This window comes from Vombatus ursinus, unplaced genomic scaffold, assembly GCF_900497805.2.
Source record: "Vombatus ursinus unplaced genomic scaffold, bare-nosed wombat genome assembly UNPS02014894.1, whole genome shotgun sequence".
NCBI lineage: Eukaryota > Metazoa > Chordata > Mammalia > Diprotodontia > Vombatidae > Vombatus > Vombatus ursinus.
Window position 1 is genome coordinate 1,780,792 of NW_020954672.1, and position 26,800 is coordinate 1,807,591.

The window sequence follows — 26,800 nt, forward strand, 5'->3', positions numbered from 1 at the left end:
TGTAAGCAAAGAATAGGTTTACTCACCTCCTTCCCCTTTATCCCGGAGCAGGCCTCACAAAAGGAGCTGCTGGTTAAACTTGAAGCATCCCACAAACAGCCACTTAGGGGCCTGGAGATTCTTCTCTCTAGAGAAGAAAGGCAATGGAGCCAAACAATGTTTCAACACTTCCTCCAAATCAAAATTTGGACTTTATCTGAGACTGGAGTAGAAAATATCTCCTTCATCCTGGCCATAGGATGCCCTCCACCACACTCAATAGTGTTGGAGATATATCACATTATTTTTTGATGAAGCAGTAGGGGTAAGCCTATTTATTTACCTCACATAGTTTCATGGGGTTGTTTTTTTTTTTTTTGGTTGTTTGTTTGTTTCCATCTCTTTATCTCAAGGAATAAGAGGATCAGTTCACCTTCCTGGCTCCTTCAGCTGACCTGGTGACAACTTGAGGTTTGGGGGGAAATCAGATGACTGTAAGAACAGTTATATGGTAGCAGAAGGCCCTAGGTTTGTGTAGTGGCAAAGAGAAAACCTGAGATGGATGGAACAGAGAATTAAAATTTCCTACCTTTTGAGGCTAAAGTAGAGGGAGGGAACATTTCCATTCTAGAAGTTATAATAGGATAAGACTGGACAAACTTAACATCAATACCACACGTTCAATTCTGGCAGAGAACTAGACGCCTAAAGGGGAAAGGGAGAGAGTTCAGTGGTGCAGTGCATAGAGACTGCTCTTGCTAAACAATCCGAGTCACAAGGAGCAAACAACACACATGCTTGGTCAAAACACCTTTAATGATGGAGAGAAAGACACTAGCATCTCCCCTCTCTGCCCTGCACATTTCACTATGTTAGGAATCTCTGGGGCCTACAGTTTTATAGGAGAAGCTGCCTTTCATGTCCCTCGACGGCAGGGCTCCCGAACGCTACTCCTCCTCTGGAGCTCCTGGTTCCGCATGATCCTATGTTAAGAGTAAATACTACATCTTGTCTGTTACAGGAGGAAGAAGAAGGGCATATACCTCCAGGAGCTGGTCTCCCAAAGTCTGGGTCTCTCTAAGAGTCAGATAGTAGTGAAGACATAAGCCCTGGTCCATGGGCAGGGAGAGTGGGGAGGAGGAAGAGCTTAGACAGAAGAAGGGCATTAGGGGAAAAGCAGGATCCAGGGAAAAGGGGGGATATCTAATAAACTGGAAACACCCCAGTTTGGGAGGACTTGTTACATCACCCTCTTTGTGCATTGTTGCACTTTGTGTCATTACTATAACCAAACATTCACTAGAGCCATTCTATCTGAATTGGGACCCCCCCTCTTCAGACTTATGTCTTGGACCCAGAATGACAAGAGTTTGTACCAGGCTTACCCTCCTGATGCCCCCATCTCCACTCCATGAATCCCCCTCAACCCCAACTATACTGTTCCTTCCAGAAATGAGCCAAACTTGCACTCCCCAAACCCTACATTGGGAAAGCTTCAAAACGAGAAAGCGGTCATTCTCCAATGCCTCTGTGAGGGTTAGGAGAAGGCTGACATATTCTGCCATACCCACCAACCAGTCTCCTTTGCCTAAATGTGACTCTCAGGGCCTGTGGGTTGGCATGCCCTTCATTTCTTCTCATCCCACAGGGCTAAGCCATGAACCACTGCAAAATCCCAGTTGTTGGCACCTTCTGGAATAGGGCGAGGGGCAGTGCAGTTTGCTACTTCTCTTCTCTGCCTGGGTTCTCAGGTACAGTCTTGGATGCAGGAGGCTGGAATATGAGGGGGGCGGTCTTCTCCTTGGCCTCACTGGATCCTACTGCTGGAGATGACTTTCCAGCCATAGTTCCTGGACCAAACAGGGCAGGTGTTGCCAGGGCAGCAGTGGTGGCAGAGGTGGAGCTGGAACCCGGGGGCTTAGAGGCCAGGCCACTTGACAGGAAAGCCGTATACTGGTTCCAGAAAGAGAGAGGGCCCACCCCCACCAATTGGGCAGGGACGTCCCGGGACAGGAAGTCCTGTAGCTTGACCTGGCCACCAGAGAGGAGGGGCACGGGGCCCTCCAGGGACAGACGCCGGCCCCTTCGGGCTGGGCTGCAATTCCAAACGTGGGTGCTCAGGTGCACCTGCCAGGAGGGAAAGGGAGAGGAAGAGAGGAGAGGGAAGGTTCACCCCTGAAGGAGCTAGAAGAGGGTTTCCCCTGGGGACAAGAAAGGCCTTCTAGAAGACTGTTCCTCACAAGGGTAGAAGGGTCAATGAAAAATTCTGCAGGGGACTATTCTCTGTGAACACCAGGATTTCAAATGCATAGGGGGTTGAAGAATATCTCTGGGGGATATAATTATATCAGAGAGCCCCATTTATTATTGACAATGATATAAAGGGGCAGCTAAAATCTCAGGGGTCGTTCTATGGAGCCCCCAGCCTCGGCTCCTTGGCTCAGGAAGCAGGAGGCACAGCTAAAGGGGCTCACTGGATTGTAGGGTCATCTTTCCTACCAAAAGGACAGAAGCCTGATGCAGAGATTGAGGCTGAATGGCCTGGGGCCAGGGAGAGTGCAGGTATACTCTGAGGACCGTGGGGGGCAAAGGGCTGTACCTGATGATGCGCCAGCAGCACGTGCTTCTTGAGGGTGGCCCGCTCAGGGAAGCCCTGCTTGCAGATGCTGCAGGTGAAGAGTGACCCCTCCTTGCTGTGGGCCTTGTGGTGCTCCTCCAGGGCTGCCTGGCTGGGACAGGACTGGCCACACACCCCACAGGACCGCTTACTGCTGCGGCCACTGCTGCTGCTCATGCTCTCCCCGTGCTCCTTCCTTCTGGCTTCCTGTATGCCTGGCCCCTCTGTTATGACCGCATTGGCCACTTCCCCTTCTGGAGAGAGCACTGAAGTTGGGCTGCTATTCTCTTCGGGTGGTCCATCCCCCTCAATGTCTCCCGAAGGCTCATTGCTTCCATGATCCATGGGCTGGGGTTCCTCCAGGTTGCTAGTGAGCGGCAGGGAGGGTGGCTGACCTGATTTCTCACCACTCTCCATCTCCTTTCCAGAAGCTGCCACGGTGGCTGCTGCCTCATCCTCTGGACCAGATGCCTCTTCTGAATCTCCCCTCATGGAAACAGCCTTCTCACCACCACTCTCTGAGCCCCTCCCTGCCAGGGAATCCTCATCTGTTATATCTTCCTCTTCTTCCTCCTCCTCGTCATCTTCTTCCTCAGATAGTTCCTCCTCTGGGGATACCTGCTGCTGAGGCTGCTGCTGCTGCTGCTGCTGGGGGAAGACCCCTGCTGCTTGTGGTACGGACTGCTCAGCTCCACTTTCCTTTGTAGCTACCCCACCTTCAGGCAGCATGGTGCCCCCATTGGGGATCTGCCCACCCAGGTGCATACGGACGTGCTGCTGCAGAGTGACAGCGTTGGTGAATTTCTTCTGGCAGATGGGGCAAGAGTTTTGGGCCCGGGCAGCTGGACTAGCCTTATGACCTACAAAGTGGGCCCGAAGATTGCCCCGAGTGGAGAAGGCCCTTCCACATACTTTGCATTTGAAGGGCCTTTCCCCGCCATGCTGCCCATAATGGAGTCGCAGGGCCCGGGGACAGCTCAGCACACGAAGGCAGATAACACACTGGTTGGGGCCTGAAGAGGATGAAGAGGATACTGCAGGGGCAGAGATGGTAGAGGCCCCTGAGGCAGTAGAGACGGCCCCCACAGCTCCCTGGCCATCAATCTTTTCCACCAACTGCTGCAACTTGGAGGTCTCTGAAGGGGAAGCCCCCAAGGGCTCTAGCACATATGGGAATGGGAAGCCACCAGTGGTCTTGAAGTGGTTGGTCAGCAGTGCCCAGCTGGGCAAAGATGTTACCAGTTTACTCAGTTGCATCCTAGTTGTACCAGTCTCTGCTCCTCCGGCCACAGCTGAGCCCTCACTTCCAGGTGGGGTGTTTTCATCCGCTTTGTTCTTTGGTTCCACTGCCTTCATGAGCACAAACTTGTTGAAGGCTGGGAGCCCTGGAGCTGTGGCTGTGCCTGCAGTGGTGGAGAGCAGGGTTAGGCTCTCCGTGGCAGTCAGGGCTGTGGCCGAAGCTGCCAGTGGCTTACGTTCCGCACCCCCTGAAGTGGCTTCCTCCTCAGCCTTCTCTGGAGGTACAGACATGCCATAGGGCAGACCGCTGCCTGTGATGACGTAGTCCAAGTGTTCTGGTACTGGGTGTGGGTTCATCTGTACATGAGGGTACTTCTCTCGGTGGCGGTGGAAGTGTACCTTTAGGTTGCCTCTGGTGGTGAAGCGGTTGCCGCAGACATTGCACTTGTAAGGTCTCTCACCCGTGTGGGAGCGCAGGTGGATCTGCAGGGCACTGTCACTGCCAAATACCTTGGCACAAAAGCGACACTTGTGGCGCCCGCCAGGCTTCTCTAAAGGGCCCATCACTTCTCCATAGCCCAGCTCACCACTACCATTCTTCGGTTTCAGGAGACCTGGGGAAGCGGCTGCTTCCAAGCCACGGGCTGCCCCCAAACACTGTGCTGCCAGCAGTCCTGTGGTGCCAGGGAATGCCAGGTGGGGAGAGGTGATCAGTTGGTCTGCAGTGCCTGGCAGTGCGGGGGAAGGGGTTGGGGTAGGGGTGGGCTTGTGGCTTCGCCCTACCCCACCACTCGAAAAGGGGTGCTGTGCCCCCAGTGGGTGATAGAGGTGGAAGAAGGCAGGCTTAGGTACTTCTGTCCCAGAGGTGGAAGAGGAGGAAGATGAAGAAGACGGTGTAAGTGTCTTACTTGCCTGGCCAGTCTTGATGGGACTGAAGAGGGGTAGCAGGGTCTTAGAAGAGGTGGTTGCACCTGTGCCAGGTAGTTCTGAGGGGCTGGCAGCAGCACCCACTGACTGACCCAAGGAGCCCAGCAGGAGCACTTGACGGCAGATCTGCTCTGTCATCTGCATTTGATGGATCTGTCGCTGCTGCAGGACCCGGAGTTCCTCAAGTATCAAGGGGATGTTCAAGTGACCACTACTTGCTGCAGGAGGAGGAGGGGGAGGAGGTGGTGGTGGAGGGGGTGCAGGGGTAGACTCCTTAGCTAAAGGGGTTGCTCCCAGCTTGGGGCTGGCCAAAATCAGCCCCCCACCTCCACTAGCTGAAGTAGCTCCTGCTGTAGTGATGAGAAAGTGGTCTGAAGGTTCTTCTCGGCCTCGCTCAGGCCCCCAGCTGGTATCTGTGGGTACTGAGGGCCCAGGATCAGGGGGGTTGCTTTGCTCTGTATCCATAATCTGGGGGCTGTCCTGGCCTTCTGGTCGAGCTTCAGAAGAAGAGGAGTTTGACCTAGAATTCTCCTGGCTCCCGAGGATGACCATCACTGGGGGGTCAGTACAACACGTGTTCTGGTGGGTGAGGAACTCCGTTGGATCAGTGAACTGGGCACAACACTTGGCGCAGACTTGGGGCTGGTCCTCGTCGCCAGTGTCACCTGAAGAGAGGAAAAAAGGATTGCAGAGGGAGTAAGGGTGGGTATGGGAAGAAGGAAGACATGAGGCTCTGATAAAGAACCCACTCAGCATAATTAGGGGTGGGTAGGTGTGCTGGACAACCGGGAAGGTTTTCACTCCCGCAGGCAAAGCAGAATGGTCTGACCACCGCCCCCTACCCCCCCCCACCCCCACCTGACAAGGAGTATACAGTAGGATCTCCATCCCTCCATCCCAGATCACCCCATGGCTGTAGTCATGCAAAAGATACTCCATACATCCTTCCACGGTGGGGCTGGGAGATGGGGGAGGGGGCAGCGTTATCTCCGCTGTGGGGTGGTGCAAGAGGGGGAGGGGGGCGGGGCAGTGGCCTAAGTGGTGAGCTCGGCACAGAGCTACCTACCGTAAACCCCTCCCCTATGAAACATCATCCCGCGCGCCCCCCCACTCCCTCCCTTTCCTTTTAACCCCCTCCCCAGGCCCAGGTTCCTACCGCACCTCTGGGCTCAGCCCGCAGCTCCCCGCAGGGTCCCCCAGGACGAGAGCTCCTCCCGGCCTCGTGCGCCATGGTCGGGGTGCAGGGATTGGGGGGACAATGGGGATGGGGGTGGGGGAGGGGAGGAGGTGGCAGCGGCCGCGGGAGCTGCGGCAGCCTCCGCACCCGGGCGTCTTGACTGCAGAGATGGAGCTCGGCAGCAGCGCAGCAGCTCCGGCGCTGGGGCGCGGGGGCGGGGAGGAGCGGGGAAGGGGAGGCGGAGCAAGAAGAAGAGGAGCTGCTTAGGGAGAACGCAGGGAGAGGGGAGGGGGAGGAGCCTCCGGAGAGGAGAGGCGAGAGGAAGGCGGGGTCAGAGGATAGAGAGGTACGAGAGCTGGGGGCGGGGGCGGGGGCTGGCGGAGGAGAGCGTCCTGGTGGGGGTCTGGAGCCCGGGCAGTAAATTAGAGCGCCCCCACGGTTAGGGGCCATACTAAGACCAGCCCTCCTGATTCTTCCAGGGCTGGTCATCCGCACCCCCTCACCTGCCCTTATCTAGGTAATGACCTGGAGGCAAGAGTATAGAGCACGTTTGGAAGCAGCCCTATTGATTAAAAAGACTGCCATGAAGTGATCATATGGAGAAAGGGCCTGATGAACCAGGAAGGCCTGGACCTCTGGATCATCCAGAGATGTCTGGAGAAAATAAACTTACATGCCCCACTAATGTATTCCCCTGACAGACTGTTTTCACAAAGGATGATGGTTAGGTTCCGCCCTATGGCAGAACACTAGGTAAGATTTTTCTGGACCAACAGGTCACTGCTGCTTCCTCTTTGTGGACTCCCTGCCTTCCTTCTAAAGAATACATGAATGCAGAAACCCCGTAGGCCACCAGGAAAAGCCCACATCCTGAATGATCCAGGTTTCAAGCACAAACAAGGTTAAACTAAGGTGCTACTTCTTATTTAATAGTTTTATTCTTCTATCTCTTCCAAAGTTACTAGGCTGCTTGGGTCTGGGAAGATATTATGAGAATTATTGAGTGGAAGAGCTCTGACCTGGAAATGCTTCTGAGAAAGGGTGGGACAGGCTTCCCTCATGAGAAATAAAAAGCCAGAGAAGGCAAAGAAAGTAGCAGAAGGACCAAGGGAGTCATTGGGTCAGTTTATGTGATCCCTGAATTCTATGTTTCATGATATACATTCTGCCTGTGTTACTAAAAGTGGCTAGTGCTTTTCAAGAGAGAACTTCTTAGAATCATTAAAATTTCAACTTGGTAGGGATCTAAGAGGTCATTTATCTGAAAAATGAATTACCTTCTGCTAGGTGGCCAGTAAGAGATGTGGCAAAGAGCCGTGCCTGAGAGTCAAAAGATCTGGGTTCTAATCCCAGTTCCAAGACCAACTAATTGTGTTACCTTGTGAAGTCACATTCTTCCTGCAGCGTTTACACGAAGACCTCACCATCCATGAAGTCCTTTTTATAACCCATTAAGGTGTTCCCCAATGTTCTATCCTCAGACTTTCCCCATACTTACTTCTTTAGCAATTTCATTCACAGGCCCCCTCTTCTCCTTCAGATATTGTCTCTAAGTAGATAATTTTCAGATCTATATTTTATAGGGTTGACCTTTCTCCTAAGTTTCTGATCTGCATTTTCAACTGCTGACAAGACATTTGCACCTGAATTTTCTCCTGGGACCTTAAACTGATGTCCCAGACCAAGCTTATTATGTCTTTCCCAAAACCTTGTCTTCCTTATTTGATTATTTCTGTCACTGGAACCATCATCTACCTACCAATGTTAGAAAGTGTGGTGATATCTTTGAATCATTCCTCTCTTCCACTTCTCATAGCCAATCAATTGTTAAGTCCTGTGGATTTTTCTTCTCTAATATGTTTCAACTGCCTCTTTGTATTGTGTTTCATCTGCCTCCTCTCCTTTCCCCCTACAACCAGCCTAGTACAGGCCCTACTTACTACTGACTAGGACTATTGCAACAGCCTCCTAATAAATCTTCCAATCTCTATGTTCTCTCCTCCCCAAGACCTTCTTTATACTGCAATAAGATTTATCTACCTTATGAATAGATCTGGACTTGTAATTTTTCTGTTACCTAATGAACCAAGTTCAAATTACTCTGTCTGGCATTTAAGGCTTTCTACAGTTTAGTTGCACTGTACTTTTCCAATCTTTTCTCATACAAGTCTTCCATATGTACCCTAACCTCCAGTCAAACTGAATTACTTACCATCCCCTGTATATGCCTCATTATTTCACACCTCCATGCTTTTGTGTGTGTTTTCTCTAATGCTTGGAATACTCTTTCAGACAGAGGTCTCAACTCCCAACCCCCCATTGAACAATAAAAATTGCTCCAGGATACACCATACTTGCCGATTGCAACCAGAGACATGATGGGTTAATGGCAAAAGCTTTGGCTAAGAATCAGGAGTTCCATGTTTATTACTCCTGACCTGAAACCCTTTGTTAGAGCTTTAGGAAAGAGATTGATGAGAAGAAGCAGATCCTATAGTTGCTGGTGGTGGAGAAATTCCTGAGAATCCTGTCTGAGGGGATAGGAGTTGGGTAAAGTCAGAACACACAGAAACATTAGGGAAGAAAATGATCATCAAGGCCTTGGTCTACATTATGAAGAAAGAATTATACCTTTGCCCTCTCTCTAGGACAGGAGTTCTTAACTTGGGGTGCACTGACTCCCAAGGGATCTATGCATAGATTTAAGGGGGTATGTAAACTTGAATGGGAAAAAATTACATCTTTATTCTCACTAACCCCTAAATGAAAATTTGCATTTCTTTCGATTATGGGTGTGGGCACACATTTTATTTTGAGAAGGGATCCTATAGGCTTTGACAAAGGTGTCTTTGACACAAAAAGGTTAAGAACCTTTGCTTTAGAAAGAAACTTAGAGGAGGAGATGGGAATGATCTTAGGGTTTCTGAAAGCTGAATCCCAGCCATAATGAGCAAGTATTTCTCTGCATTGGAAGTGCTGACTCATTCATGCCTCTGCACATTTGCCCAGGCCGGCCCCCATGCCTGGACTATGCATGTATTCCTTCAACTCCATCTTTCAGAATACTTCTCTTTCTTCAAAGCTCAGATCAAGTCCTACCTTTCCTAGTCCTTCCTGCTGAAATTGTTTTCTCTCTTTGAGTTTCCTAGAGGAATTTGTCTGACCTTCTCTTTTTTTTTGTTCCATTCACCCTCTACCTGGTTTCATATTTATTAATATATACGTATTCCTCCCCACCCTCACATTGTCATCCCTGGTGTAGTAGAATGCTAGACTTGTATTCCTTTACTAGCTGCATGACTTGTAATAGCCTCTCTGAGCCTCGGGTAACTCTCAAAGGCTGGTCCATGATAGAATGCCATTATGCCAGCTATAGATGGTATAGATCTAGTTGGACATAGAATAAATCATTAACATATCCTTCCCTCCCGTCCCTCCTCCCCAACTCAAGTAGAATGTTAGCCTCTTGAGGGCAGGAACTGAGTTGTTTTTCATCTTTGTATCCTTAATGAAGGTACCTTGCACCTAGTTGACATTTAATATCTGTTTGTTAAGTTAAATTGTTGAGTAGTGACCTTATTCATGTTACTTAATCCCTGAGTTAGCCATTAAATGGAGATAATAATAGTTGTCACAGATTACTCTTTAAGTGGAGATAATAATAGTTGTTCTACCTCATAAGAAATATTGTAAGGCTAAAATGAGACGTTTCAGTGCTTCAAAAGACACATGATTTATTCAGTGTGGATACTCTTTCCTCTTTCCACAGAAGTCGATTGTAAGCCCTCTCATGCTTTAGAGCAGGGGTTTATAACCTGGTGTCTATGAATTAGGGGAAAAAATATTTTGGTAACTATACTTCAGTATCATTAGTTTCTTTTGTAAAAATATGTATTTTATTTAATGTGTTAGAAAACATTATTCTAGTAGGACAACAATTTATACAATGATAACACTACTGTAGAGAAAAACACTTTGAAAGATGTTAGAATTCTGATCAATGCAATGATAAACCATGAGTCCAGAGGCCTGAAAATGAAACACCAGTCCCCATCCTCTATTAGAGAGTTGATAAACTTAAAATGCAAAGAGTGATGTACACTTTGTACGTGTGAGATTTTGTTTGGTTAGGTTATATATGATTAGGACGAGATGTTTATTTTGCTTGTTAAATGGGAAAGGACAATAAGAGAGATAGACTATGTAAAGTAAGTAGATTTATTTTAAAAAATAAAAGATAAAAGCATTGTTCTGGGAAGGGGTCTATATACTTCACTAAGTTGCCAATGACCCTCCAAAAGTTAAGAGCCCCTTCTTTAAAGGGTCTTAGTGAGTGACTGTGAACAAAAAAACTTCATCATTTAGAGAGCAATCTCAGGTAGACTGGTCTTCAGATGACAGATATACAGAAGAGCTAAAATAAGATAATAAATGAAAAAATCTTCTGTGATATATATACACAAAACATATAAATGATATTTTTTTTGTGTTGAGCATCATGAATTTGGGGGCTTATATGATAAGCAGTCTTCTTAAGAGTTTTTTTCAATGCCTTGTTGTGGTGTGAGGAGTGATCCTGGGTTCTCAGAGGCTATACCAGAGGAACACAAAAGTCTTGCTAACATAGAAAGGTCCAATATCGTGGAAAGATCTGTCTACCTAATTTTGAAGAGACTCATCCCTGGGAGAATCATCTCCGGGTGAGGATTTTTTTTTTTTTTTGGCTACTATTGATTCACTAAAGAGGCACAGTTGAAGAAGGAGTGCATTCCATGAAAATGGAAAGGCATTACGTCTGAAAGCCCAAATCAGGAACAGAAAATGAAGCCACTAGAAGGTGCAAAGAACTATGTGACCTAAGTCTGAAAAGGAGCTCTTTAACCACTAAGCTGAGAAGTTTCGATTGACCTAGGAGCAATGGGGAGGCACCACAGATTATGGAACAGGGACAGTGACATGTTCAGACCTGTGTTTCAGAAAGGTTGTTTTGTCAGCTATGTGGGTGGCAGATTGGGGGAATAAAACAGAATAAGGGAGATAAATTAGAAATGTGCAACAGTAACTAGTTGAGACAGTCTACTAAATCACAAAAGGTTTGCAACCTGCTTAGATGGAGGGAGTACTCACATCTAGGAAACCATCCTAGATCATCCTATTGAAGCACACACTTCTGCCTCTTTGTTTCCTTGGCTTCTTTTAAGACTCAGCTAAAGACCTATCTTTTGTAGGTGGCCTTTCCCAGTACTCTCAGCTACTAGTTGCCTTCCCTTCCCTTATTACCTTCTATCTATTCTGTATATAGCTCATAATAATAATAATAATAATAATAATATCTAGCATTTATATGGTGCTTTAAGGTTTGCAAAATGTTTTATACATATTATCTCATTTAATCCTCACAACGAATCTGACAAGTAGATGCTATAATTATTCCCATTTTATACATGAGGAAACTGAAGTTTACTGAGGCTGAGTGACATGCCTGGGGACACACCCTTTATTGTGTGACTGAGATAGAATTTGAATTCAGGTCTTCCTGACTTCAGGTTTTGCTGAACCTTAGTTATTTGCATATTGTTTTCTCCATTAGAAAGTAAGCTCCTGGGGCAGCTAGGTGGTGCAGTGGATACAGCACCGGCCTTGGATTCAGGAGGACCTGAGTTCAAATTCGGCCTCAGACACATAACACTTATTAGCTTGTGTGACCTTGGGCAAGTCACTTAACCCCATTGCCTAGCCAAAAAAAAAAAAAAAGAAAGAAAGTGAGCTCCTTGAGGGCAGGGATTATTTTTGCCTTTCTTTGTATCCTCTTAGCATGGAGCTCTTTGACTGTTGATTGACCGACTGTTAAACATATCAATATAGTAATAATGATTATACTAACACGTGTAAAGACCAGACCAGCTTTGTAGTGTTGCTTTATTATTTCTGGTAATGCCTTCTTAAAATAGGCTGTGACTAGTACTCAGGACATTTTTCTATTAAAAGTCCCAACTAATTTTGAATTGTTACTGGGAATAGGGACTGAACCTCTGATTTCATTGGAACTCCTGGGTAAGGACATTCCCTTTACCAATGCAGGACAATATCTTCTTTGAAACTTCAAGTCTTTAAGAGTTGCCTAGAGTACAGAGAGGTTAAGCCTCTTGCCCAGAGTCACACAGCCAATATATGTCAGCAGTAGGATTTGAAGTTAGGTTTGGAGTTGTAATGCCCTACTTTTTTGTTTGTTTCATTTAATGATACCTAACCTCCTTCCCATCATGATCTTTGTTTGACAGGATTTTGTTGTTTTGTTTTAAAGTCCTAGAGTCATAGAATTTTAGAATTGGAAGGGACTTAGTGATCATGGAGGGCAGCTAAGTCCCTAGAGGTAGGAACACTCATCTTCCTGCGTTCAGATCTAGTCTCAGACACTTACTAGCTATGTGACCCTGGGCAAGCCACTTAACCCTGTGTGCCTCAGTTCCTTATCTGTAAAATGGACTGAAGAAGAAAATGGCAAACCACTCCAGTGTCTTTGCCAAGAAAACCCCAAATGGGGTCACAGAGAGTTGGACATAGCTGAATACCAGTAGAAACTATGGAATACCCTACCCCCTTCCATCCTTTAGTTTTATAGTCAGGGAAATTGAGAAGGTTAAGTGCCCATAGCCGCACAGTTAGTTTATGGCAAACATGGAACTAGAATTCAGGCTTCTTGATCAACTGCATCCAATTCAAGTGATCTTGCTCAGAGAATCTCAGATAATCAATAAAACCTAGGGGCTCAAGGTGAGTCACCTTAATTGGTACTATAGTCCTTTGCTTCCAGGCTTAATCCTGGAAGCCATATTGATAAAAAAAAAAAGACCCATTCAATTCTGGAATGCATGCCAAGGATAAGTACAGCCCACTGGATTTTTCAGAAGAAAGAAAGTGAAGCTCAGAGAGGTTAAGGGTCTTCTTCAAGGTCACACAGCAATTGAGTGGAACTAAAGCTAAAATTCAGATTTCCTGATGCCAATCTGGTGCTTTCCGAAGCAATAATGACCCTGTCCTGCTTCCCTAAAATGAGAGAAATTGCCTTATGTGTCCACCACCTATCATTTGCTCTTTATAGTCAGTAAAGGAAAGGAAGTCAGATGGAGGCCCTCTACTGAGCGTTTGTTAATTAGCATTGAATATTTGATCTCAGGTTGCTGTTTTTGCCAAGTCTTCTGACAAAAAAAAGAAACCCTTTTCTTTTCATCTTCTCCAGGGAAACACTGTCCCCTTTCTTACTTTTTAACTCAACTTGCTTTCTGATCCGTAAGTTGACCTGCATTCTCCTTTAAGGTAAATTTAGCCTGTGGTGAAAGGTGATGGATCAACAGCTTCTTGTAAAGAGAAACATTATTTCCCAGCACTTTGGAGCTGGAGGGTTGGGGGTGGGTAGGAACTTTATTCTTTCCCTGAGGGGCCTAGGTTTGGTCAAACAGACACTAATGGAAACCCAAACACAAATAAGTTAAAACCAGATGGTATCCCTATTTAACAGATAAGGTGAAAAAAGTCACCCTGGGTTATGTGGAAAAAGGAATAACTGTACCATTAGAGCCCAGAAATCACATTTTAATCTAAAAAGGAGCCTAGAAGGTTACCCTTTTTTGGCTCTTTACCCATGCTCACTCCATTCGTCTGCTGTTTTGAGCTTAGATGAGAACTTTGGGAGAGAAGGGGGGGAGAGATTAATTAATAAGGTGAGATGGGTCCTAAGGAAACTTTTATGCCTGGTGAGAAATGTGTGAGGAGAAGCTACCAAAAAATACCTTCCAAATAATCAATAAAGGAAACTTGAAAAGAGAAAACAATAAACAATTGAATCTCCTTTCAAAATTGTGGAGTAAATTAGGTTGTTTTCAGCACCGCCAACTTCCCTTCTTCCTCTCTTCCCATTCCTATCTCCCCTTACCCTCCAGCCAAGAGAAGGACCCAATAACCTTTGTTGCTTCCCGCTTCTCTCCACCCAGCAAACTAAAGACCTTGGAGAAAGGACCTCAACCTTTTACACCTTGATGTGTATTTAAGCCCTGGGTCACCTTTCTCAGCTGTATTTGTATTTTAAGCCTTACTTATCTCTATCTGTACCAAAGTTAAAGGAATTTCAAAGAGCAATCAGTAAGCAGGGATTTTTTTTTTTTTGTAGTAGGGGAGTAATTTTCAGCCCCTTGAAATCACATCACATATTAAGCCTATATACAGAATGAAGCTTACACTCAACAGGCAGCTTCCACAACTATTTTTGTCCTTTAGGAGTGCAGCTTCATCTGCTTCTCTAATCTCTCTGTCTGTCTGTCTGTCTCTGTCTCTCTCTGTCTCTCTCTCTGTCTCTGTCTCTCTCTCCCCCTCTCCCTCTCTCTCTCTTCCCCCACTCCCCCTCTCCCTCTCCCTTTCCCTCTCCCTCCCACTGTCTGTAACTGTGGCCCTCTCTGGGGTTACTATTAGTCCAATGGAAGATTGGTGAAAGGGGCTCAGTCATTCCTAGTCTTGGTCCTTGATGGGGAAAATACATGTCTATCTCTAAAGTCTTTTCCAGACTAACATAACACAATATTGTGATTCTCAGGATCAGCACACTTTTGATTACAATACAAAGCTGACCTTTTAAAAAAAAGTACCTTTTTTGGCAGGAAGAAACTTGGTGCTCTACTCAGAATATAAGACTATTTCCAGTTTATTCTGGCACTTGGAGGCAATTGTGATCTGGCCAGAGTCATAGAATCATAAGCTATCAGAACCTATGATGGGGTTTGATAGGATCTTTAGAAATCACCTAGTCTAACCCCCTTCTTTTCCAGTTGAGAATACTGAGCCTCAGAAAGGTAAAATGTTTTGCCCAAAATTACACAGCTTGTTAGTGTGACTAACTATGACTTAAACTCAGGGTCTTCTCACTTCCCTTGATGTGATATTTTTTCACTAAGTCATGTTTCTTGCCAGCAGGCTTGGGTCCTGGTGCCAGCTCTGCCACTAACTCACTGAGGACTTGGGTGTATCATCTCAAGTCCATTCCTCCCTCTGGGGGGAGTCCCCCAAATTATCCATTTGTAAAATGATGGTTGAGAGTGATAGGCTGTAAGGTAGGGTTAGGGAAATAGGATGAATGACCTCCAGGCTTTAGAATTCTATTATCTATATTATTCTAATCATTAGGTCCCTAGAACTGAATAGTTAGAGAATATTCTTCCTTTTGAAAGTGAAATGAATAAAGCAGTCAACACCGATTTTTGTTTATTTTCCCTTTGCTGAGTGCCTACTTAAATCTAATGTGTTCTCCATGTTACCTCTAGGTATCTTGGTTGTTATCCTGTTTTCCATCTCTCACTAAATAACTGGGTTTCTGATTCTTTCCCGGTTGTATTAGTTTTTACTTCCCTGCTTCTTCTCTTCCCCTTTCATCCCTTACATTCTCTAATGCATATTTCTAGCCTAGAGATAGATCTCTTCTCTGGAGTTTTGCCATTATGGGCTATTTCACCTTCATTATTAATGTGCAGTATTTACTGTTTTTGGTTGGTATCTTGAGCAGTAATTTTTGGGCAAAAGAAAGGGCAGAAGAATACCTCTTCACACTATTCTTACTTCCCCAAGAAGCTAGGTGATATGGGCAAGTCTCTCTGGGCCTTGAAAATGGATAACAAAAAACTTAGGGTTATTTGCATGGGTATGTATCAGAGCCTGACGGGAAGCCAAAGAACTAGGGTAAAACCGGTGTTCCCAACAACTCACTAAAAATGCTTTCTTGATGTTTACTCTGAGGCCAAGAATTTCACATTGTGTCAAAGCACACGGCATTTCCCAAACTGTTTTGGGGATTTATGAAGGCTTTCCAAAGCTCATCCAGGGGATGTACCCAGTTAGAAAATGTCACTAGGGGAAAGAGGTTACTGGGGATAGAAAAAAGATGGAAGGAAAAATTAGTATTCTAAAATTAGCAGCCTCCAGATCATATAAGTATGAAGAAACCCTTACTATGGAACACAAGAGGAAGACTGAGCTAATACAAATAAAACACTGCAACATAAAGCACTATATAAATGTTACCTATTAAGAGCAATATATGTATCTCACATATACAAGGTGTCCCAAAAGTCTTAATGCCATTTTAAGCTTTAATAGCATAGTTTAAGCTTTTGGGACACCCTGTTATCTATCTGTCTCTCATATTTATCTCTCTCATAGCTATATATTTTTCTACCTAATATTCTTCTCTCTCTTCTTTCTCTACTATGTCTATATGTTAATAGCTATAAAATATATATTTAGTTGGAAATGACCTTAGAGGTCATTTTGTCTCATCCTCCATTCTGCAGGAGGAAATTGTGGGCCAGAGCAGGAAAGTAACTTCTCCAAATCATACTGTTAGTTCATGATAGATACCAGTTCATTGTTTTTCCCATTGCACCATGCTACTTTCCATATTATGGTCAAGATGTGTTTTTTGCCCCCAAACTCTATGTGTCCTGACTAAACCTGGAATTTAGATTTTCTCCTGTTTCTGACTGGTCATATTGCTCAATGTTGTGAATAGTCAGAGCAGAATCTGTCCAGGCAGTAAACTAATGTTATGAAATGCAAAGGCATCCGCCTAATTTAGTGAGAACCCAGGAAAATTTATGAAGCAGTGTTCTAGGGCAAAGGTCCGTTTGGATTCTTTTGGAGAGGGCTGGAACCTTCTGGGTAAACCAGAAGGAAAACCAGACGCTTGCCCAGCGTCTTGTGAAGTAATAAGAACTCAGATCATTTCTTGTGGTGGAGAGGAAGGGAAGTAAGCAATAAGAGCCCAGAACTCTGGAGAACTCGGTCTGGTGACCTGGCACTACGGAAAACTGTCTGATCTGCTTTGTGCAAGCTGCTTATGACTCCTTGTTTAAAATCTGTTTGGAAAGTAAGATCCACAGGAAACTTTACCACCATAAAGTATAAGAAAAACCCTTTGCAAACTTTATCAGTATCAATAATATCAATCAAAATAATAATGATAATAGCTAATATCAATAACAATAGTAGTGATAACAGCTAACATTGATGTAGTGTGTACTATGTACCAGGCACTGTGCTAAGGGCTTTACAATTATTGTCTCATTTGATCCTCACAATAACCCTGTGAGCTAGGGGCTATTATTATCCCCATTTTACAGTGAAGAAACTAAGGCAAGCAGAAATTAAGTGACTTGCCCAGGGTCACAAAGCTAGTGTCTGAGGTCAAATTTGAACTCCAGGCTTCCTGACTCCAGACCCAGCCCTCTATCCACTGTGCTACCTAACTGCCACTTGTTCATATTTAGGTGATTCTGAAGAGAAAGCACTTAGGTAAATGCAAGGAATTGGGTGACATCTATCCTAAAAGACTGCAATCCCTTCCCTGTTCTTCAGTCTGACTTTGTATTTCCGGTCTTTTCAACACTACAAATGGAGTTATTTTCTATTTCATACCTCAGACTATTTCTAGTGGTGATGATTTATGTGACATCATCCGCACATCCCCAATATCCAAGGTGTACGGAATGAAACAATCAGGAAGAGCCGAAAGTTCCATACTGGGTGGCCATTGGAGACTTCTTTCTGACTCTTTTTGGTAATAGTGGTTTTTCCTTGAGCTGTTTGGTACTGGGGGTGAGTTAGTAGGCATAAGAGAATAGAGAAGGAGGGCTATGGTTGACTCCAGGGGTTCAGCATCGCTCCACGATTGAACCAGCAGGGGAGCTGGGCTGTGAAATGATTCCTATCCTCCCAGGGAGGTCTCCTGTAGAGTATGAGGAAAAAACAACCTGCCTAGAAGCAGCACTATGAAGGACTAATTTGGCGTAGGATTGGTAGGAAGCCATAACCACTCTACTACTAGATACGGACACAGCAGGATTCTAGGAAATTTTGGAACATCTGAACTGGGCCTTCCATAAGAGTCTGAGAAAATGCAGTTCACTCAAACCACAATCTGTCTGCCAAGGAAGGCTGTTCCACAGTCAGAAGCCCACTGTGAACTGATTTGTGTGGCCTCTAGGTCTTCTTCCTAGCATGGAGGGGAGGGGAATTTAACCTGTGAATAGTACCAAGGTTTTTCAGACCCCATTCTTTGCTAAATAGGTTACCCAGGAACCTGTTTTTCATGGAATCCATTCTGTAACCTCAAGCCAAAATCACCAGAGTTCCTGAGTTCTGCCCTTGATTCATTTCCCTCTTATATTGGGGGAGGTTGTAATAGTATGTCATGATGGTTGTCCCACCTGGCCTGCTCAGTAATGACCTTTGGGCCCACACACCCAAATTCTCTCAAGAGTGCAATATGTCATCATAGAGACCTTGCATACTAAATATCAATCCTTCCCACTGAATAGTTTAGTGAATTTTGATGTAGTGAACATTGGGACAGGAAGTTAGGACAGTGGCATCCTTGTTCTAGCTATAATATTGAATTATTGTGTGACTTTGAGCATTATAATCTCCCTGGCACTCAGTATAATGCCTTGCACAGAATAGGCCCTTAACAAATATTTGTTGAATTTAAATCCCTATTTGTAAAGTGAAAATAAAGTAATAGTTGCTCCTGCCCATAGGAGTATTGGGAGAATAAATAAAAGATGTAAAACAAAAAGTTTTTAGTTATTTTAAAGAAAAAATCTCCACAAATCAAAGGCTTTTTTTATAATAGTGGATAATATGATAATATACACATATCTATATTCATATCTATGCTAAACTACATCAGCAACTAAAAACACCCTTTTGCAAACTCCGGCACTTTTACTATCCATTCTCCTCTGAAATAACCCTTGTTGCACAAGCCTAAACCACTAACACTGGCTGACCCCCTTTAACGCCTACCCAAGTGACACAGATACACACCAAAAGCCAGGTCTGATTCCCACTGTCATAGATAGGCACTCTCCCTTGGGGGAATTCTCCTGATCTCTTCTCTCTCAACTCAACAATGAGAAACTTTTTTTCTCCTCCCTCTCAGGGGAACATGCACGTTTTTATCCAACTCATTCTCTTGCAACCCAACTCCCCAGAAAGAAAAGGGGGAAAAATCCCACCCCTAAGAGACAGTCTTCAGGTCTGAGGACGTTACTTAGCAACGGCACAAAGACCAGCCAGCACAGGGGACATGAAGAGAAACTCTTTGAGTGGGGGAGACAGAGTCAGTTTGGAAACTCCATTTTCATCGAGAGACAAACAACAGGAAAACAAAAAGAGAAACAACCCCAAGGAAAGCTCAAGGGGCCCACTCCCCAACCCAAGTTACCCTATAAAGCCCACAAGCCCTGTTTCTTGACCTCTGTTAATACTATAAATGATCAGGCTTCTCCTACCTTGTTTCTGGATGTCAACCACTGCCCACCTCCCAGGTGCTCTCCCCCAACTACTATCCTGCTTTTCTGGGCTTGGTTCCACCTCTCATCCCTCCCTGGGACACCCACCGTTCTCAGAGGCGGTGGAACCGTCGCAGTCCGAGATTAACTGTTGGGGTTTCCGTTGCTTTCGCCGAGACATGCCCAGGCCAGAGAGAGGTGGGAAAGGGAGGGGCGATCGTTCACTTAGTTTCAATAAGGGTGACTTGGTGCTGTCTCCCTCTTTGGTCTGGAGCCAGTGGATGCCTCTCCCAGGGCAGGTCACTCTAAAACAGAGGTTCTTCCTCTCCAAAGATAAATTGGAGCTCTCTCTCTCTCTCTCTCTCTCTCCACTCACTCAATGTCTTTACTCTCTTCTCTCTCTTGTTGTCTCTCTCCTTCTCTCTCTCTCTCTCTCTCTCTCTCTCTCTCTCTCTCTCTCTCTCTCTCTCTCCTCTCCCCGCTCTTTCTTCCTCTCTCTTTTACTGTCTCTCCCTTGCTCTCACTCCTCTCAAGTCTTTAAAGAGGAGACGCCCCCTTTTTTTTTCGTCTGCTTCTTCCCCAGGCTTCAGCAGCTCCCATTGTAAAAGCAAAAATCCTAATCTTTCTGCACACTCTTTTCTTTTGTACTGCAGTGGAAAGGATTTAACCCATTCCTCTCTAGGAGGGCTCCTGTGTCCTCCTCTCCCCATGATGTCCACTCTGAGCACTCTCCCTGGCTTTTTGCCTCAATAACTCTTTCTTTGAGATCTTACCTGTGTATTTCCGTTCTCTGAGGAACCCTAAATTGAGAGCTACATTGGGGCTGAACAGGAGTCACCCCAGTCTAGCCTCATAATATGGCTATTTCTAGGGGTGGGAGCTTTGTGAAATTTCTGGTTGGTGAAGTAAGAAAGAAGTCAGTTACATTAATTTGAGTGCAAGGAGAGCATATCAAGGATATTTAGAGACTTAGAAACTTTGGTAATTATCGCAACAAGGTCCACAGGAGGGTTGGTAATTTCACTGAGGAAAATAATTACTAGCCAAATAGAATCATTCAAAAATGTAGGTGTGTGGATTTTTCTCCGCCTCAAAGACTGCCTGTATTCCTGGATTATAAGGGCAATACTATGGAAGATGGTGTAGACTTATTCTGTGTAGTTCCAGAAGACAGGATCAATGGGCAGAAGTTACAGGAGCAAGATTTTGACTGAACACAAAGAAGGACTTTATACTAACGTAATTATCCGGTAACAAAATGGGCCCCCCTTGAAGTAGTGAGCTCCCCATCACTGCAAGTATTCACACATTCAAAGAATACTACTTGTTGGAGAAGTTATAGAAGGAGATTCCTGCATGGGTGGGAGATCTCTGACTAGATGGTTACTTGTAATTCTAATACTCAGTGATGTTCAGATTCATCTTTCTCGACCTCAGATTTCTTGTCTCTAAAATGAGAGGGACTGGATTGGGTGATTTTGAAGGCCCCTTCGAGCTCTAATATTCTGATTCTATGATTTTTCTCTTCTGGCAAACAACCGAATCATCCAAGCCCTACTCAGCTTGTAAACTCAGTCACTGGTAGTTCATTTTTTTGTTCATTATCTTCTGGTTGTGCTCTCCCTCCTAAAACTTGGGCAAAATAGTATGCTGCTGAATGAAGAAGATGACTTCCATCTTGCAGCTTTTGTGTTTGGGTCAACCTTATTCTTCCACTCCCTTGCCTACTCCCAACCCCCTAAACCTTTAGCTGATAGGAGAAGCTTTATCACCCTCAACTGAGAAAGGAGGAATTGTTCTCTTCTCTCTGGTATTTAATAAGGAGACTTTATCTCTGCTTTTCTTTGAAGGTGCCCTCAGCCATCAGTGATGACTCACAGAGCTGAGCTGAGCCTGTATACCATATATATCCCCTTACTTCTTTAGTTGTACAAATGCAGATTAAGTTGGGCCTATTAAAAGGATGGCAATAGCAGACAGACCTTCTTGGCGGGGAAGGGGGAGGTTGATGAATGATGTAGGTAGCTGTAGTAGAAAAGTTTTAGAAACTTCTCTGTCTGGGTTCTCTCCACATCAGCCATTATTATTTTCTTAGTCTTTCAGGGTCAGGACCCTGGGTGACGCCCTTCTTGCTCTATCCCCATTAGAATGCCTATGACGTTATCTCATTCATCCTCATAACATCCCTGTAAATAGACAGTTATCGTGATTCTATTGTAGAGAGAGAGAAAAATTGAGGCCTGGAGAGGCAAAGTCCAAGGCTACGGTTCCCCAGTGGAGCCAGCTTTTAGCTCAGAGCCCTGTAACTCTTTAATCAGGCAGGGTCCAATAAGCACCTGCCTTTGTGAAATAAGAAAAGAGAGGACAAGGGAGCCCTCCTTCTCCCAGGAGCCTCTGAAACTTTCTCTCACAGCAGCTCTGGGGTCCATTTTTGCCTTATTCCTGGGTCCTGGCTCCTCTCTTCCTTTCCTCTGTTTTTCTGCTTCAACCTCCCCAATTCTTTACCCATTGTGAAAGGAAGGGTTCTTTCCCTTACTCTCCTTTCTTCCGCCCTCCCCCCTTTCACTCTTCTTTCCTTTTACCTCTTCACTGTGGCCTCTTGACCTCCCCACAGAGTTACAAAAGTAAAATCCTTGAAGAGATGCTGCTGTGGGAATGTTAATGAGCCCTCACCACAAAGGGGCAAAGACTACTTCACTGGGTTGGAAAAAAAGCCCCTTTGAAAAGGGGTTTCTGTGTGTGGTGAAGTGGAGATGGGAGGGGAAGGAGGAGGGGAGGGAGAGAGAGAGAGAAAGAGAGAGTGAGGGAGGGGAGGGAGAGAGAGAAAGAGTTAGAGAAAGGGGGAGTAGAAGGAGGGAACTCTATAACAACACAAGAAGAGCAAAGAAGGAAAAAAAATCTTTTCTTTGAGGTTTTTAATTTGGGTGAGAATGTTTGGTGATCACCTGACCTTTTAGGCCTAGCTCTGAGGTCCCCAAGGAGTTGGAGAGGGGTTCAAGGGCACCTGTGATCACAAAGCAATGAGAAAAGGGTGATAAGATCACCAAGAGTGTCTCCCCCCAGAGAATCCCTATTTTCTCTGTGTGTGGGGTGCTGCTGAGTGGACCCCAGGGATGAGATCCCAGACCCTGCAGGGAGCCTCTGGTGGAGGTGGGCTTTCCAGGCTTTGAGATTTCTTCTCCTCAATGCCTGTGTGTGGTGTGTGCCAGCGCTGAGCAGTTTACTTGGATTTCTACTCACTGTTGTTCTTAGTGAAAACATTGACTAAATCCTCCAAATCCCGAGCTCCCTCTACCACTGGTTAAGTGACTTTTTCTGTTCTTTACAGTATTTTCCATTTTAGCTTCCCTCTTGATCACTGGCCAACTTCTTTCTCTCCAGAAACTGCTTTCATTGCTATTGAAGAGCTACATTATGGACACAATTTCCGAGCCAGAGCACTTGAGAGTACTCATATCCTACCTATGACTTAGGCTATGCCTGGAGCACTTAAAATGAGGTTTTAGGTGCCTCACTCTTGTTAGGAAGCCCGAAGAAGAATGGTAACATTTTGCTATTTTAAGAATATTTGGAAATTTCAGAGAATTTCCTACATGTTTTCTCATTAATCTTCACAAAATTCAAGGTAGCAGGAACAAGAACATTCTATGGAATGCAACATTGAGGTGTAGAGAACAGAGAAATGACTGGAATAAAGTCAAACCCAGAGTTAGGAAAAGAATTCAGAATTTTCACTGCCTTTTCTTTGCCCTGTAAGAACAGTATTCTTCTCTTGACACTTTATTTACAGTTCAATCCTTCTGGAAGTTTTTATTTTACTTCAACGGAACAAGTAAGCTTCTTCCACGAGGGGTCTTCTTTTAACAGTGAGAAAACTAGGCTAGGAATCAGGAAACCTGTGGACGCTTCTGACTCCTGCAGTTGTAGGTCTTAACCCTCTGCAGCAGATCTGGAATGACTTTCAACTTGTAAATCTTCTCAGGATGAGTGAGGAAATACCTACTATAAGCTTTGATCCTTATAAGCACATATAACCCATCACTTGTTTCCTATAGCAGTGATGTAATGAGACTAAGAAGAGTTAAGGAGACGTGTTCTTTGGGAGATTGCTAAAGAAAAAAATTCTTAGCAAAGGATTCCTTTTCTTATTTGATGGTTTGGTCGTTGATTGATTCAGGTGGCGGTTGACCTGGTATTGTAGGGAAGAGGGAGGGGGAAAGATCAGGGAGAACATTCAGGCTCTAGCTGGTCTTCTGTGTGTCTTTTCAGAGTTCATTCTTCAGAGAATGACAGGAATTCAGCCAGTCTTTAGGGGAGGATCAGAATTGCTTCCTTTATGCTCCCTTTCACTTGTCCATATTGCTCATGTTAAGCACACAGAGAAATGGTGTTTGTAAAAGAGGATGGTGGCTCTGAAACAGGGAAAGGGAGATGGTGGGGGAAGGGCCGAGAGACTGGTGGGGGGGCGAATCTTGGGATGTATTTGTGTTTCCCTTGTAGTTGTAGATGCTGCTGGATGTCTGTAGGGAGGACAGAGATGGACAATTTGTCAGTCTTAAGGACCCTAAAGGGATTGGTTATTTGAAAAGAAAAAATGGGATGGGGGAGGGGGTTGCAAATCATGAAAGAATCAAGGAGACAGGAAAGAAAAAGGGAAAGGGAGCTAGGAACTAAGAAAGGAAAGACAAGGGGGAGAGAAAGTAAGGTTGATTTAAGAAAGAAGAGTTGGGGGGGAGGGGAAAGAAAGGAATGTTGAAAGGCACAGAGGGGTAGTCTTTGGAGAATATGTACATATGGATTGGGGGTATATCAGAGTAGATATACCCAAAGCCCTAAAGAGGTGACACTTTAAGAGAGAGTACAGGTGGGCTCATAAATGAATAACTCCCTCTAACTTGTATAGATAGGGGAACTTCTGTTACTTTTATTCTTTTAGGGGTGCAAAGAATTTTTAGAGGTCATCCAGTTCATTTCCATGACTTCAGGCAGGACTGCTATAAACTATTCTGTCAGATAAGAATCTATCCCCTTTTAAAAGAAAAGATGATTACAGAGAAAGAGATTCCTTTTGTAATTTATTCAAATAACCATGATGATAAGGAAAATTTTGTGTAGGTTGACAAAAATCCTCATGATACTATTCAAGTTCATTTTCTTATATATTGTTTGGGGATATATGGAGGATATGATCAATTATTCTAATATCAGTTATATAAAAGTGAGTCCAGCTTTAATCTTGGTGAGAAATCTCACATCTTATTTTTTCACACAGACTTTCTATAACAAATAATGTACTTTCTTCACATCATTTTTCAGATCTTCCTATTCCCTTCTATCCCTACAAATTAAGTCTTTGTCCAGACTCAAACAATGGCAAACTCCTCCTCCTCCTCCTCCTCCTCGGGATCCATTCTTACAGGTTTTCCTCTTTTAAACTTTTCGACATGCTGAGTCTCTCTTTGTCTCACTACAGAAAGGTGCCAACTTAGCCACATCAGATCCTTCACTGAGATCCTCCTATTATTTACAATTATGTTCCCTGAAGGTGTTTGCTAGTGTTATGAAGGAGGTCTTGCTGAAGACCAAATGAAGAGGGATTTCCTATAGATGATGAAGTTCTCTATTTGCTTTCCTTCACATATTATGTTTGTTGACTTTTTACCAAACTCCAGAAAATTATGGGGCCTCCAAAGTGAAGTCCAAATTTATTCAGAGATCGACTTAACCATGCATACTGGAAAACAAAGTAGATAAGAAAGAAATATTGCCCTGATTATGATACATAATTGATCAAGCAGCCTAGTGGATATGTTTAGCATATATAGATATGTATATATACACATGTGTATATATATATATATATATACACATAGAGATACACACATGTATATGTAGGTATGTATTTGGGTAGGTTTGTATATATCTTGGTTAGGCTTTATAAATGGATAATGATCCTAGTCTCAGAATAAGAAGAGATAAGTAGGCTGAGAAAGGAACAGAGATATGAGATGGAACATACTGGGTGCTGAATAGCAAATAGGCCAGTATGCCTGACCCTTGGAGTATATGGATGTGAATAAGAAGATTAGAATTTCAGAAAAGAGCCAGGTAGCCTGCACCTTTGCATTTGGGAAATTTCATGGCACTTTCAATGGTTTCAAAGCACTCACTGCTATAAAAGCCCATCTTTTATAACACTAAGATTCTTCTGATGACATTATTTGACCACAAATCACAGAATAACAGGATCTCAGAAGAAGCAAAATTGTATATGAATTCAAGTGAAATCAAAACATGCCCAAGAGTTGTAAGTAAGCTGTAGCACATTGTCAAAGATCATTTATGTGATTATATAGTGATTCCCATTAGTCTTGTGGGTTCCTTGAGAGCAGGAACTTTCTTTTGCCTTTCTTTGCATTCCCAGCCCTTAGCACAGTGTCTGGCACATAGAAAGTGCTTAATAAATGCTTGTTGACTTGATTTGCGTTGTTTGTGACAAGTGACATAAAAGACATTATCATGAATGTGATGGGAAAAGGAGTTGGGCCAGTCATGTTAATAAAAATTAAAAAAAACACAACCAAACTGCTTCTGAACTTCACTATTACTATTAGGGCCCCACCATCCTCCTAGTCACCTAGGTCCACAGTTTTGATGTCCTCCTTGAATCCTCATGCTCACTCACCCTACATGATGGTCAGGCCTTCATCATTTATGCCAGTGTTTCCCAAACTGTTCTGTCATATTTTTGTTTAAACTGAATGAAATTTTTTTCTCCCCTGTGGAGAAATTTGAGCACCAGTGATCTATCCTGTAATTGCCTCGTATTTGGTCTCCCTACCTCAAATACTTTAGTATTGCAATCGATTCTCCACCTAGCCAGTAAAGTGATTTTCTTAAATCATAGATCTGTTCAGGTCAACCTCTTTTCTAGTAGTTCCCTATTACTTCTAGGATCAAACATAAACTTCTTTGTTTAGCATTTAAAGGTCTTAACCAGGCCACTTTCTACCTTTCTAATCTTCTTACAAATTACTCGTCTCTATGCACTCTACTGGTCATCCATGCCAGCCAGATTACTGTTCAGCATATACAGCGCTCCATTTCCCATCTTTGAACTGGCTGTCCTGCATGTCAAGAATGCTCTCCTACTCACCCTCTAACTCTTGAAACTCCTGGTTTCTTCCAAGATATCTTCTATATGAAGTTTTTCCTCTTTTCCCCATCCCCCACTGCTAGTGCCCTCCCTATCTTGTGTTCAGTTAGTATTATGTTTTGTATGTAAACAGGTGAGTTTGTGGAGGACAGGGACTGTTTAACTTTTGGTTTTGTACCCCCAGTGTTTAGCACAGTGCCTGGCACATAGTAGGTACTTTAAAAATACTTGTTGATGATTAACAACTGGAATGAAGTCCCAATAACTGTGAAAATAACATAAGGAAGGCCTCCAATGTGTTGGATATGTCATCTGTGGAAGATTTGTGGGAAGACATGGTTGAGAATGACATTGGAGTACACCCAATGTAT

The 26,800-nt window shown here is 44.4% G+C and overlaps 1 protein-coding gene across 2 annotated transcripts; it reads right to left on the bottom strand.

Annotated features, from left to right (window-relative positions):
• Positions 1-776: 776 nt before the first annotated feature.
• On the bottom strand, positions 777-19,457 carry SALL2 (spalt like transcription factor 2). 2 transcript variants are annotated; one of them, XM_027843192.1, is made up of 3 exons: positions 19,382-19,457; positions 2,579-5,427; positions 777-2,106 (listed from the first exon to the last, which is right to left on the bottom strand). In XM_027843192.1, the coding sequence occupies exons 1-3, from the start codon at positions 19,452-19,454 to the stop codon at positions 1,702-1,704; spliced, it is 3,327 nt and encodes a 1,108-aa protein (XP_027698993.1). In that variant the 5' UTR covers positions 19,455-19,457; the 3' UTR covers positions 777-1,701. The 2 variants fall into 2 exon arrangements, with proteins under 2 accessions (XP_027698993.1, XP_027698994.1); XM_027843193.1 differs by lacking the exon at positions 19,382-19,457 and adding an exon at positions 5,924-6,018.
• Positions 19,458-26,800: the final 7,343 nt, after the last annotated feature.